This window comes from Engraulis encrasicolus, chromosome 19 (genome assembly GCF_034702125.1).
Source record: "Engraulis encrasicolus isolate BLACKSEA-1 chromosome 19, IST_EnEncr_1.0, whole genome shotgun sequence".
Lineage (NCBI taxonomy): Eukaryota > Metazoa > Chordata > Actinopteri > Clupeiformes > Engraulidae > Engraulis > Engraulis encrasicolus.
Window position 1 is genome coordinate 43,560,520 of NC_085875.1, and position 14,250 is coordinate 43,574,769.

Below are 14,250 nucleotides of genomic sequence, written 5' to 3' on the forward strand. Positions count from 1 at the left end.
TTTATATGTGGCTGTGTGCCTATTGTATGTGTATCTTAGCTGATGGTGTCTCTGTTGCTGTGCCTGCTGGACTGGTGCATGGCCGTCCCCCTGGTCACCCTGCTGGAGCCCATCACCATGCCCGTCCTGGATGACCCCGCATCCCAGAAGACACCGCTGCTGGACTACATCTACAGGGTACGCCACGTAGAGCCATTTGAATCCATTTTCTTTGTTTTGTTTTGTTATGTTTTAGAGGGTTTTTTTTTGCTTCTTTAGAAGCCTTCTGGCAGGCCTCTTTTGGTCAGCTACGTTGGATATCTATAAGGCCAATGTTACCAAGAATAGGTCCTGCACACTGTTCTCATTACAGGCACAAAAGTTTAATTGCAATGTTTTGATCATAATCAAGCAGCATTATTTGTTTACACCATCAGACTTTATCAGTAGGCTAGGTAGGGTATGTCTATTTCACCATAAGGGCCATTGGTGCCCTAGAGTACAGCAAGTGGAGCAAACAGCCATCAATGAATCCATATGGGGGTTTTGTTCATTTGTTTGTTTACTACCTGTACTTGCACGCCTCTTTCAGGACAGGTGTGTTTGATATTCACATCACAGATGTTGCAAAGAAAATGTCCCGAATCAAGTTGTTTGTGACAGGAAATGTGTATGTGTCTTCTTCGAGGTCTTATCCATAGAGGGAGGCATATGTCATGTCTGCACTTATGGGTTTGTCCAATGCTATGTGTCACCAAATGGAATTATAAATGCAAAGATGGTGGAGACGACGAAACACAGAAGCTAAATTGCTTCACAAATCTGTATTTCTGTATTCCAAATGTAGATTTGTGTAACCACTAAATGCAGATTAGTTTAGCCATTAAGGTTATGTTTTCACTGTCTCCCCTCCCCTTACACACCCATTTATGTGCCACGGTTTGAACTTCTTCTTTTTTATCCTGGGGGGGCTTAGGCGTTTATGAAGACGCATTGACAGCAAATGAATGAGGTACCACGTCGCGTATCCCCCGTTTGGCAGATGTGGCCAGCAGTAGGCCTTTTGTCAGGGTGTCACCAGCACGGGCCGAAAAATGGCCGAATTATTTAAATGTACCATTGTGTTCGCGTTCATATGACCGCCTATGAATGAATGGCACACCGCGGTCAAGTTTGACGACAATCTGCACCTGGTGCAATATGCAGAAAAAAGGGAACAGGAAGCAGATGTAATTATCCCACCCCCACAAACTTTTACCCCCAAGCCATCATAACACAATCATCAGTTTGTTTCTTTTAATCACCAGTGTCAGCACGGTGTGGCAGCAGGACCATCAATGAATAGCTTGTAATTGACAGATAGGAGGCTGGTGTCAGCTATGGTATGGGGTCTACCGTGACACACAGCCGTACATTGCAGAACTGTATGTAGAAAATGATCAGGAACGTCAGGGGGAAATGTAGCATTTAGAGAGGCGCGGTTGATTTAGTAGCATGCTTTGCATCCGTAATGTGGCCAATGTGGAATAAGACACACTCATAAACATTTTCAACGACACAAATCTCACACCCTTACTAAGCTGTAATATGATTACAAATGTTTAAATGTGTATGGCAGCAGGTTGAAAATATTAACAATAGCCTTAAGGTATCAGTGAATCTTGATTTCGAAGAACATTATTATGCTACATAAATGGCATTAGCAGCAAATCCCTTGGAGTGAGCTAGTACTAGGGCTGGGCGGTATACCGTAAAAAAAACGTGATAACTGTTTTCACCTACACAAGGTTCACTTTTTGATGAGAGAAGGTTTTTTTATTTTTTGTTCCATCATGAGCCGTATGACACTTCCTACTACGTGTATTAACTTCGTGACATACTTCACTTCGTGTCATACTTCACTTCAACTCTGCTCCAAATCACTGCTTATTTAAAAAAAAGAACGTGCAGAGAACTTTGATATCAATTTTCATCAAGAAAACCGTGATACACATTTTTTCCAGAACCGCCCAGCCCTAGCTAGTAGTATGATTTCGTATGTTTTGTGTATATAAAAGGATTAGCAATAGATGCATCGTCCAAGACAGAGAAGTGTTCCTGCAGAGAGTGTGGATAGATCACCTGTCAGCATGCAGCCCTGCTAACCGTTACACACAATCTGATCGCCACAGGTTCCACCACCCAAACCTCTCTTCTCCCTAGAAAAGCCAATGTCACAGCCATATGGACAATCAATCCATCAGTGCATTCACGTTCCCTTGCTGTAAATAGAGGAACACTTTTGCTATCTTTGGAGCGTATTCTCGCCATTCTTCTCCTCTTTCTGGAAATAACAGCATGAGACGGCGTCCTGTAAAAAGCCTGATTGCCCTCAGTGTTGTGTTGTGTGGCGGGGCCCATCTGCCATGTCTGCCTCAGCAGCTGCCTTACGTACACTACCCTACTGTGTGCGTGTGTGTGCTCGCGCGTGTGCGTGTAAGAGAGAGAGTGAGGGTTTATGAGAGAGAGACTGACTGACTGACTGACTGGTTGACTGTGCACACATTTAAATGATGGTGCAAGTTTTAACATTTTCATGTTTCCAAAAAAATGCAGTCCAGGTTGAAGAAGTTCATGTGTAAGATTGAGGCATGTTTTGTGAATACTTGCAAACGACAGAGAGAGGGAGAGAAATGTGTGTGCTTGGAACAAATGGCAGTTTGTATCCACCGATCCATGTCCATTGTGTACTTTTTTTTTCATTTGTGTTTTTTTTTTTTTGCCCTGCTCTTCAACGGTTGCTATGCAAAGTTGCCACTTAGTTGTCAAGCAAGTAGCAAAGGTTGTTCTGCTCATAAAGAGGAAATGCCCGGAGGCTGGGATCTAACAGATGTGCAATAAAAAGGTACCAAAGAAATGTCAAACATTTTAAAGTTATCCATCAGCTATGGACAAACTGACTGACAAGTGCTGTTATACTGTACTAATTATTGATGCTCAATGGGCAATACAGTGCCTTTTGCATATGAATAATAATAAGCATGTGGTCTAGTTTCTATCTCTCCAGTATTATTCAGTTAAATTAGATATAACCAACTTGGTTCAGTTTTGTAGTCTGTTGAAGCAAATACAATTTTTATTGACTGTTTATAGTAGAGACATGTTATCATTCCCCAAGCAAATGTGCTTCATAAAAGAGAACTAGAAGTTCACTCAGAGAGTGTAGACCTCCGCCAAGAAAGCTGTTTTATAGAACATGTTAAACCCTATTTTTATTTTAAGTCTTTCTGCCTATTGTGGAGTTAAGAACTAGAATGTCAAAATTCACCCTGTCCCGCAATTCAATTTGAAGTCACCAGGCAGTTTCTAGGCTAGCAATGCTGAAGAATCTTTTTTTTTAATCCTGGTTCCGGTTTGTGATCCAGATCACCACCAAAATGTAATCACTTGCTCCTTTGTTCATTTCCAACAACTCCACCAAGTTTCATCCAAATACGTTCTCATGTTCTTGAATTATCCTGCAGACAGACAGACAGACAGACAGACAGACAGACAGACAGACAGACAGACAGACAGACAGACAGACAGACAGACAGACAGACAGACAGACAGACAGACGAAACAAACAGACAGACAGACGAAACAAACAGACAGACAGACGAAACAAAAACAGACAGACAGACAAACCAACGCAACCAAAAACATAACCTCTTTGGCGGAGGTAATTAAGTCCCCATTAAGTGTTCTCTGGTGTTTTCCAGGTTTTACACTGCTGTGTTTCGGGATCCAACCTCCATACCCAGCAGAGCCACTACCTCCTCAGCCTGGCTGACATCTCCACAGACTACGACCCCTTCCTCTCTCTGGGCCAGGTCAAGAGCACGGACCCCCCACTTCAGTCCACTGCCGGGGACTTAGGCAACCTGCTCACAGTGGCTGAAGGTAAGGATATCTCAGTCAGAGACCTGCAGTACAGTACGTATACGCTGTTTAATGTGAAATGACCAGGGGTATTTTGAAAGGCGTTTAAAATAAAATGTATTATTTTATTATTATTGTTAATAATAAGTAGTAATGTTTTTTAATCATAACATATATATTTTATATATATTTTATTTAGCAGACGGTTTTATACAAAGCTACTTACAAAAGGGGACAGTCAAACCAGGCTAGTAGATGAGTGTGTTAGTGCAATCGCCTCTGTGAGGTTCACAGATTAATTGTGAACTTTTTAAAGCTGTAAGTTCCCTACTTTTCACTAAGCACAGATGTAAGCACAGATCATAATTCTGCGATTTAGCCCAGGATCTGATCAAGTATCGTCTACTACGTCGACATACGATTGAGTCTCAGGGACAATATATACTTGAACTGTCACCCTGGAGATGCCACATTGCTTAAACCATTTTAGCCTAAGGCACCCACAAAAACACCTGCTGAATGCCTAAGCCCTGTTTGGGGAAAGGTGTCCTCTGCCTATTAAAACCTAAATATCTCAGCCTCTGAAGCACATAAAAACATGGATTGAGTTGCATTTAAAATCTAGGACCCCCTTTTTGCATTAGAGTGTGTTCATTCAGCTCTAACATACCCACATATTTAACTAGACAGCCTGTGCAGTCGCCTTCGACTGCTTAAGGTATATCCCCGAAACGCGACGCTTCCAGTCCCCCAACATTCCTACCACTCCCGTCCACCATTTTGTAAACGTATATGATACATACAGACGTGACATGACGTGCGCATAGGCTTAAAACCAAACGACTATTGTGAAAATGAAGCAAAAAATGGGGCAAATGGTAATACTGTTTTAATGGTTCAGTGGATATACCACATTAGGTACAGTGTAATAACCAGTGTAACAATATTTAATACAATGTAATACCAGTGTAACACCGCCATTTTTTAAACTTACATCATGTGTTTGTGCGTAAGTGGTATTACATGGTATTGCATATTGTTACACTGGTATTACACTATATTACATGGTATTGCATACTGTTACACTCGTTATTACACTGTACCTGATATTGCATATTGTTACACTGGTATTACACTAGTATTACATGGTATTAAATATTGTTACATTGGTTATTACACTGTACCTAATATGGTAGATTCACTGAAATGGTGAACCATTAAAATAAGGTGTTACCGGGCAAATCAATCCTCCCAGTCAGAAGATATGGGCCAAATGAAAATTCCGCCAAGTGTTGTCTTCCAAACTCGAATCAGTTCATGAACCTACCCTAGAGCATTCACACACAAAATCTGGGACAAATCCATCCACCCGGTCAGTAGTTATGGGCCAAACAATAATTCGGCCATCTTGAATTCAGCCATCTTGAAAGTGTTGACCTCCAAATTCGAATCAGTTCATGAACCTACTCTAGAGCATTCACACACCAAATCTGGGACAAATCCATCCACCCGGTCAGAAGTTATGGACCAAACAAAAATTCGGCCATCTTGAATTCAGCCATCTTGAAAGTGTTGACCTCCCAACTCAAAGCAGTTCATGAACCTACCCTAGAGCATTCACACACCAAATCTGGGACAAATCCATCCACCCGGTCAGAAGTTATGGACCAAACAAAAATTCGGCCATCTTGAATTCAGCCATCTTGAAAGTGTTGACCTCCAAACTCGAATCAGTTCATGAACCTGCCCTAGAGCATACACCCAAAAAATCTGGGACAAATCCAAACATCCGTTCCAAAGTTATCGCGTTAACACGAAAGACCTTACGCGGCGGCGGCGGCGGTGGTGGCGGACACGGCGGCGGCGGACGCGGACGCGGCGGCGGCGGACGCGGACGCGGCGGCGGCGCACGCAAAACCATTACATCCCCGACGCTCCACGTTTCGGGGATATAATGATATACTCAAATCTCAAGAGCCTGAATGCAGCGTATATGTCGCTCCAGGCGGCAAAGTTCGAATGCCATGTACACAGCATCAGGTTAAAATAGGTTAAGGAACTGAGATGTGCAAACAACCGCTACATACTGTAGCATTGCTGATGGGAGTTATGGTGCTGTCCCCTTTAAATTACCTTGGTGTATTTACATTAATATATTTACATTAATATAAAATTAACATGGTAATGGTGGAGTGGGTGGGCTTGCATGTGTGTTGTTTCACCCTACTTTACCTACTTACTGAGTTTGTGAGTGTGCCACTGCCTAACACACACACACACACACACACACACACACACACACACACACACACACACACACACACACACACACACACACACACACACGCACGCACGCACGCACGCACACACACACACACACACACACACACACACTTCCCTTCACAAATTTCTCTCTATGTGATGTCCCTCAGTAACAGTACTTGATGCATGGGAATTGAGTTACCCGCTGACTAATTTGACAGTGTACCATTAAAAGCTCCACACACACTCAAAAAAAACACAGAGGGGAAAAAACACAATTTCAAATGGAATGGAATCTTTGCCTGCATTAGTTGTCCCTTTCCACTCAGACAACCCATTTATGCCACTTATCAACAAAAAAACCCTACATTTTTAAAAACTAGCCTTATTTGACCTTGTCAATCCATTACATGACATCATTATGATCTGTCCTGGCCTTTTGAAGTTCACCACTCTGCCCCCATGTGCACGTATTTTATGGACTCATTCTTCAGAAGTGACTTTTTTTCATCACCCATTGATTTCAGTACATTTTGTTTTATATATTATTTAGGAGCCATCGTAATGCTGTGCTGCAGTGCTAGCGCGGCAGCCGGTGTCCTCTCTCTTTATTGAATACAGCAGCAGCATTGGGCGATCTCTTTTCCAAAACGCTATATTTCCGTTTTCAAAAATATTCACAAATTTAAATGTTTTCTATCGTCTTTCTCTAATACCATTGAAATCAGTGTTTTAATGTTTGAATTTGGTATAGAATTATCAGATATCAAACCAGTTCCTATTTACATGATGCAGTCTTTTAAATTGGATTCTAAAAGATATTCATGAAAAATTGTACATAAATGGCTGTTATGGCGTTTCGGGAAAGGTTCTCTTCATTTCCACTGTCAATCCTCGGCCTAGGTGGACAATGGAGCAGCATTAAAAGCAGTATGCCTTTACCATGATCCATATTGATTAACTCACTTCAAAGGGACCTTCGAGCATCGCTAATGCAACACAACGCATCCCTCTGAAGAGTACCCCCGCCCTGCCTAAATAGGCAGATACACGTATACACGCACGCACACACACGCACACATCTTTTTTCCCCTTCTTCTTTGATGAGCCTGATGGCATTGATGGCAGTGTCAAAATGCAGAGCTCTACTACTCTTCTCTCCCCTTTTTTCTCTCCTCTTTTCTCTTCTCTCCTCTACTCTTCTCTTCTCTCTATCTATCTTAATACGACGAGGGTGAATAATAATAATACTATCCCTTTCACTTAGAGCATTTACATAGCTCCCCCAATTCGGTAAGTGCCGCTGATCTCCATTCACAGCCGCCACACATGAGATGCAACACTCATTAGGCCCCGGGTCCTTTGGGCAGTTTTGCGCCCATTGTGGTGTGTGAATGGCACCCCTTTTTTCCTTTTCAAAAAGGTGTCTGCTATGATTAGATGTTGGCCAGATAAAGAGGGTCTGTAGAGCAGCTCTACTGTGGGTGTGAAATGGATACAGAAAAAATGGTTAATAAAGATGGGAGTAAGAGGCTCGCCATACACACCTACGGTTGGACCTCTCTGAAAGAGCGTAAGAGCCAGCTAGACAAACATGTCTATACAGGAGAGGGATGATGAGAGGAGGACTTGATGGGGAGAGGATGAGTATAGAAGGATGTGCTCTTGCTGCTGTTCGGACGTAGATAATTACAGTATGCCTACGCTACCACTGCTACCACCACCTTTAAATTTAGAAAAAAAAAATATGCAGTGAATGGTCACAAAGCCCATCATGTCAGAATAAAAAGTCCCTTTCTTTGACTTCTCTTTTAGGCTCATTTGAATGTAAAGGCTGATCCTGTGTGTGCGTTTCTTTTTTTTTCTGACGATTTTAGAGAAGAAGAGGCGAAACATGGAGCTAATCCCGCTGACAGCCCGAATGATCATGACGCACCTTGTGAACCACCTGGGCCACCACCCGCTCAGTGGCGGGCCCGCGCTGTTACACAGCCTCATCAACGAGAACCACGACAACCCTTACGTGGAGTCCTCCGAACTGTCGTCTGAGGTGTTCAAGAGCCCCAACCTGCAGCTTTTTGTGTTCAATGACAGCACGTTAGTCTCGTACCTCCAGATTCCCACCGAGAACTCCGTCTCAGTGCCTGGAACCAACAGCGGTCACCCGAAGGACCACTCAGCCCCTTCGTCGGAAGTTCGTGTCATTGTACGGGACATATCGGGGAAGTACTCTTGGGACGGTGGCGTCCTTTATCGGACTATTGATGGGCATGTCGCCCCACATCGGGGTGGTAGCAGCAACGGCGGCGGTGGTGGAGAGGCTGATCCTGCCGACCTCGCCAACCTCTCACCGCTCTCCATCCGGCAGTCCTCTCAAGGCGACCCTTCCCCGTGGATGTCCGAGGTGGAGGACGAAGAAGTGTTCGAGGAGACGGACGAAGGTGTGGACGCATTGGACCATCTCCTGGAAGAGCTGGGACACAGCAGCCCTGAGTGTCTGCCCCAGCCCCGGCTGAAGCTCACCCAGCCTGCGCCCTCTCCCCTGGGCATGAACCTGGAGCAGGAGGCCTCCATCATGGAGGCCATCCAGCGGCAGACGTCTCAGGAGGAAGAGGAGCTGGCCAGGCGGAAGTGCGGAGACCCCAGCGTCAGGGCGGCTCAGCAGAAGGAGCCCACGTACCAGGAGCCCAAAGCTCCCTTCTATTTCTGCAGGCTGCTGCTGAATGACCTCGGCATGAACTCCTGGGACCGCAGGTAGGGACTATTGTATTAAAGTTGCACTGTGTAATATTTTAGTAGTTCATTTCCAGTTCAAATTCATGCTGCTCATTCACAAATGTTACCTGTTTAACAAATATTTACCACCACCATCAAATTCTAGGTATTCATTATTGGAAAATTGCACTTTTCATACATGAAATCTCCATGGTCCTCCATTTTGGTCCTCCATTTTGAATTTCCAGAAATAAACTTACTGTACTTTGGTCATACTAGTAAATATTGGTTTATTATTTAGTAAATATTCATGAAAAACCCATTAGCTGATAAGGAGAAGAGGTCAGAAGGGCATTGAGGATGTTTAAGAAGCACGTGAAGAGCAGTGACCAAACATTCATGTTTGTTATGATTTTTTGATCACTCTTATGGAATCGTTTTCCTGTACTTCAACAAAACCACACAACATGCCTATTTTTTCCACAATGAAAGCAGATAAAAGGTTGTAATATGATGGCCAAATAGCATCTCCGAACTAGAGACGAGGATGTGTAGTGGTATTAATTGAGTCTTAGGGCCTGCTGCTTTTGACATCAGTGGTTGTTTGTCCTTCACCCCCTGTTGACACCAGTTCCTGTCTTTTTCACGCCATTCCTGCGTGATTTTTTGGTGGGTGTTGAGCCGTATCGACCACTCTTTCTCCTCCTTGGCGAGATCTTTCATTTCAGCTCAGGCTTTGTATTGGCAGAGGGCACGGCTGCTAATCTGGTCTCGGCAGGATGCGAGAGAGCCCCACTGCTTTCACTCAGGTCCTCTTCGGCATGTTTTCCGCTCGCCTAATGAGAGGTGCACACCCTTTGATGGAGGTGGGAGACCACCTGTCAACAGGTGCCAGTGCCCTTGTTTCTGGGAGACAGCTACCACTGTTAAAGTAATTGTTTGCTCTCAAAGTAGACAGCTGGAATTCGGCAGCCTCGTTGCAGCAGTCTTGTTGTCAAAGGGTTGGCCAGATTTTGATCTGTCTTTTTTTTGTTTACTTTATTCGGTTGCTGCCTTGTCCCCTCTGAGCAATGCATTACCTGATCAAAATCAGTCAGAATAGATCAGCTCGCACCGTGCCGTGGTATGCCTGTGTGAAATTACAAAGGCGCGGTATGCAGGGGATTCAGTTCAGCGGATGGAGATAGCGGTGGTATCAGTGTTTTTGTCAGCGTGCGTTGAGTCATGCTCCCTCTCTCTCTCTTCCCTTTCCCCAGGAAAAGCTTTCATCTCCTGAAGAAGAACTCAAAGCTCTTAAGGGAACTTAAGAATTTGGATTCGAGGCAATGGTAAGTTTTGGTGCACATCAGTAAAATTTGGATTGGTTTTGTAAGATGTTTTTCATGTGTCCAGCATTTCAGTATGGGTCCATCTGTGCACACTCCCTGCATAAAATTTCATGACCAAATCCTCCTGACCAGGCAGGCTGTCTCTGCCATTTCAGGGTTCTCTGAATTTTGTGAATGCAGGACACAGTCATTGGGTTTAGCGTGATGGCATGGGTGAGCAAACTAACAATGGTGGAGACAACATAATATAGCACAATGCATAGTATGTTATTGGAATGTATGATGTGATGTGTTTGTAGTAGCACACTCTGAAATGGGGCACCTCTGAGGAATTGGTCAGCACATAGACTTGGCCAGTGCGATAGCCAGGCGAGGGTCACATGCAATATCCTTTAAAATGTCCCTCCACCCTCTCACTAGAGATTGCAGGTCAGTCTCATTCTCTGCAACTGGATGTCTTGTTCTACAGTTATTTCAGACATCAAAACAGGGATTGTAGGACACATACACCACAGAGTAGTGGAAGAAGCATTAACGGTACTAGTCATCTCAATTCCCACTGCCTGTCAAGAAAAACACGATTGTTTCTTAGAATTAAGGTCAGACTTAGCTCCAGTTGTGGCTGTTGATAAGGTCTGCCAAAGATTCCAAGGCACACTGCTGGTGAAGTTAAAAAGCCTTTAATTAAACGGGCTGACGCGTTGCAACTACTGTCTTCTTCAGAGCCTGATTGCTTGCTCGGCTAGCAACTGTTTTTAATTGGTGATGGACCAGAGATATATTGCTGTTATAATTCCTCAGTTTAGATTATTCATCAGTCATTTCCAAATTGTTCTTTTCTTTACACAAACGCCAGAATGGGAAACATTAAAGGAATATCTGAAGTACAACATTATCTGTGCATTATACACACACACACACACACACACACAGACACACAAACACACAGACACAATCACACTCACACACAGACATCACACAGCCACAATCAAACTCACACTCACACAGCCACATATGAAGGAACTGACACACAAGCACTTTGCACTTTTCCCCAGCACCACCATCACCTCACCCCCACCTTCTTAATCCTGCCCATCACTGTCTGATCACAGCCATGCAGCTCCTTAGGTACACAGCGATCAATAGGCACTCCAAACGCCTAATTACCAGGGGCTTACTTAAGAATGCCGGCCAGGGATTGGGTCAATGGAGGGGGAAGGGGGGATTCATGCCACCCTCACGGCCGCACATAGTAACCGCAGTCAGAGCATACCAAAGACCACCACCACACAAATCTCCAGTGCCACCGTGGCAACAGGCAGCGATGCACTAAAGAGCTTTTTTTTTCAAATGCCATGAATTTAATTTTTTTATACGTACATATTTTTAAAATTTTGTCTCTTATTGTTCTGTTAATACCTGTAAATTCCGTGTTTTGATGTTAGAATTTGGTAAGGAAAAATAAATAGCATTAACCCATTTACATATGGCCTAATGCTACTTTTAATATCAAATGATAAAACAAAACCATTCACTAAATGTTTTGGAAAAGGGCTCTTCACATGCTGTTCCCCTGTGGCATTGTGGGGGGCAAATGGGGGATGCTTTCTCGTGTGCCAGAATCACTCACGTTCCAATCACTTGCCCCAGAAGCCCATTAGCCCTCAGATACTAGGAATGTTTAATTGGGGTTAGCACTGCCATCTTAATGTGTTCTTCTTTTTATGTGACCGCACATTCCTTAGATTTATGTACAAAATACCTTTGTGTAATACTTAGCCATAGGTCTGTGTATAAGGAAGGAAGAATAACAGCGGGTGGTGTGTGTGCGTGTGCGTGTGCGTGTGTGTGTGATTTCAGTCGAGAGACGCACAAGATTGCCGTCTTCTACATTGGCGAGGGACAGGAGGACAAGTGCTCGATATTGTCCAACACTGAGGGCAGCCAGGCCTACGAGGACTTTGTGTCTGGACTAGGATGGGAGGTAATGTACATCTAGTAAAATAGAAATGACATCTTAATATCAATGAATGCATCCTTAATATAAACTACATTATTGCCCATAAGAGCAAGAATATGTACTGCACATCTGTTGGTTGAAACAAAAACAGTATTAAAGTGTTTAGGTTTGTTGTTTAGGACATAATCCAGATCTAAGGACAAAATCCAGATCTGAGAGCCTGAATTCCTATTCCCATTCTCCTTAAGCTGTAGCATGAGCTCTTTCTCATTTCTAAAATCCAACACAACAACACTTCTCATTTGGGCTGGACAACCATCCGTGTCACATTGAGTTTGTAGCTTCTTTGGTGGACCTGGGCATACTTCACTATTGTTTTGTACAGTTGTTGATCAGCTGTTCTGTCATTCTCTGTAATGACTACATTTGTAAGTATTTAAATTAAAAAGATAAATAAATGAATAAAAATTTAAAATTTGGTCTAGGTAGAGAATTTCTCACTCAAGGTTAAATGTTTTAACTTTTTATTTGGCTGCAATGTCTACACGTTTCGGCCCTTATGACCTTCCTCAGGGTGTGTGAGTTTGAAGGAGATGTGAGGTAAAGGTGAAAACCCAGACGCACTCCACTCTGATATTCTGTTTGTAATAAATTAAAAATACGTATTGATTGTGTTTGTCAGGTGGACCTGGCGACACACTGTGGCTTCATGGGGGGTTTGCAGAGGAACGGCAGCACGGGGCAGACGGCCCCTTACTACGCCACCTCCAACGTGGAGGCCATCTTTCACGTCTCCACACGCATGCCCTCTGACAACGAGGACTCGCTCACCAAAAAGGTTTGCGGGTTTTTGTTTGTTTAGTTTCACATATAATATTGTTTTTGCCTTTTTTAAGGATAGCATAGTGAAACGTTGCACAGGAAATGAGTGGGTGAGAGAGATAGGGTGAAATTTATCACAAGAACACAAGCCATCTCACAAGTATGAACATCATTTGATTACTGAAATCAGCTTTGCACAGGCACGCTGTAAGGAATACATGAAGCCATGATGGAGAAACCTCCGTCCATCACTCTGCACTTTCTCTGACCTCTTATTTCAGTCCTACTTCCTGTTATCTGTGTACACCTCTCCCTCTTCACCATCTTCCTCTCAGTCTGTCCTCAAGAAGCCTCCTGATTCATTCCTTCCTTCCCTTCCCCATTAGTATCTCCGTCGCCGGCTCACTCATCCAGCCTTTACTGCTTAGAGCATTAGCATTAGGAGGCTAGTGTTAGCGTTGAGAAGCAGGTGTGTCGGAACCTTGGTTGATTCGCGGAAAGCCTTCACCAAGTATGCCGGGGCACATTAGCCTTAGTGGGGCCGAGTAGTGTGTGCGTGTGTGTGTGCGTGTGTGTGTGCGTGTGTGTGTGTGTGTGTGTGTGTGTGTGTGTGTGTGTGTGTGTGTGTGTGTGTGTGTGTGTGCGTGTGTGTGTGTGTTTGAGTGTGTGTTTGAGTGTGTGTTTGAGTGTGTGTGTGTGCACGCGCGTGTGTGTCTGTGTGTCTGTTTGAGTGTGTGTGTGTCTGTATCAGTGTGTGTGGTCATAGCGACAAAGGATGAAGGAGCGTGGTGTTTGCGCGTGTATGTGGTGTTTCTCTGGATGACTGTGTGCGGCAGTGCTCATGCAGAGGATTAGGAGGCGAGTTCTCTCTCTCTCCCTCCCTCTCTCTCTTTTCTTTCTCTCTCTCTCTTCTCCCCCCACGCCTCTCTTCTCACCCACTTCCCCCTCCCCCCCTGCCTCCCTCCCCCTTGCTGCCTAAATGGCAGAGGAGCTGAAGCGAGCAAGCGGTGGGCATGTGCCGTTGCGGTAATGGGCCGAATTTGCAAAAAGGGATAAGGCGGCGAGGGCCTCGCCGGGTTTGATGAGGAGGGGGGTCGCGGAACGCTGTGACCGGCCGTCGGATTTGCCTATTAACTCCGGCCACTGGGGCAGCGAGGCCAGCCGGATGCCAGCGGGACTCTGCCATCGAATTCCGCTCCGCGCCCAGCGGGGTGTCGCAGGGCTGGAGGCATGGAGACGGGCGGGGAGGTGGAGGAGGAGGAGGTGAGGTGAGGTGAGGTGAGG

At 44.5% G+C, this 14,250-nt stretch overlaps 1 protein-coding gene across 6 annotated transcripts in view; it reads left to right on the forward strand.

The window, feature by feature from the left end:
* ralgapa2 (Ral GTPase activating protein catalytic subunit alpha 2) overlaps window positions 1-14,250 on the forward strand; it is a 179,631-nt gene that overhangs the window by 112,559 nt on the left and 52,822 nt on the right. For all 6 annotated transcript variants that reach the window (XM_063184504.1, XM_063184505.1, XM_063184508.1 and 3 more), the window contains 6 exons: window positions 40-177; window positions 3,720-3,900; window positions 8,019-8,895; window positions 10,113-10,184; window positions 12,045-12,168; window positions 12,827-12,982. In XM_063184504.1, the coding sequence (XP_063040574.1) occupies window positions 40-177; window positions 3,720-3,900; window positions 8,019-8,895; window positions 10,113-10,184; window positions 12,045-12,168; window positions 12,827-12,982 (1,548 nt within the window). The remainder of the gene's footprint in view (window positions 1-39; window positions 178-3,719; window positions 3,901-8,018; window positions 8,896-10,112; window positions 10,185-12,044; window positions 12,169-12,826; window positions 12,983-14,250) is intronic.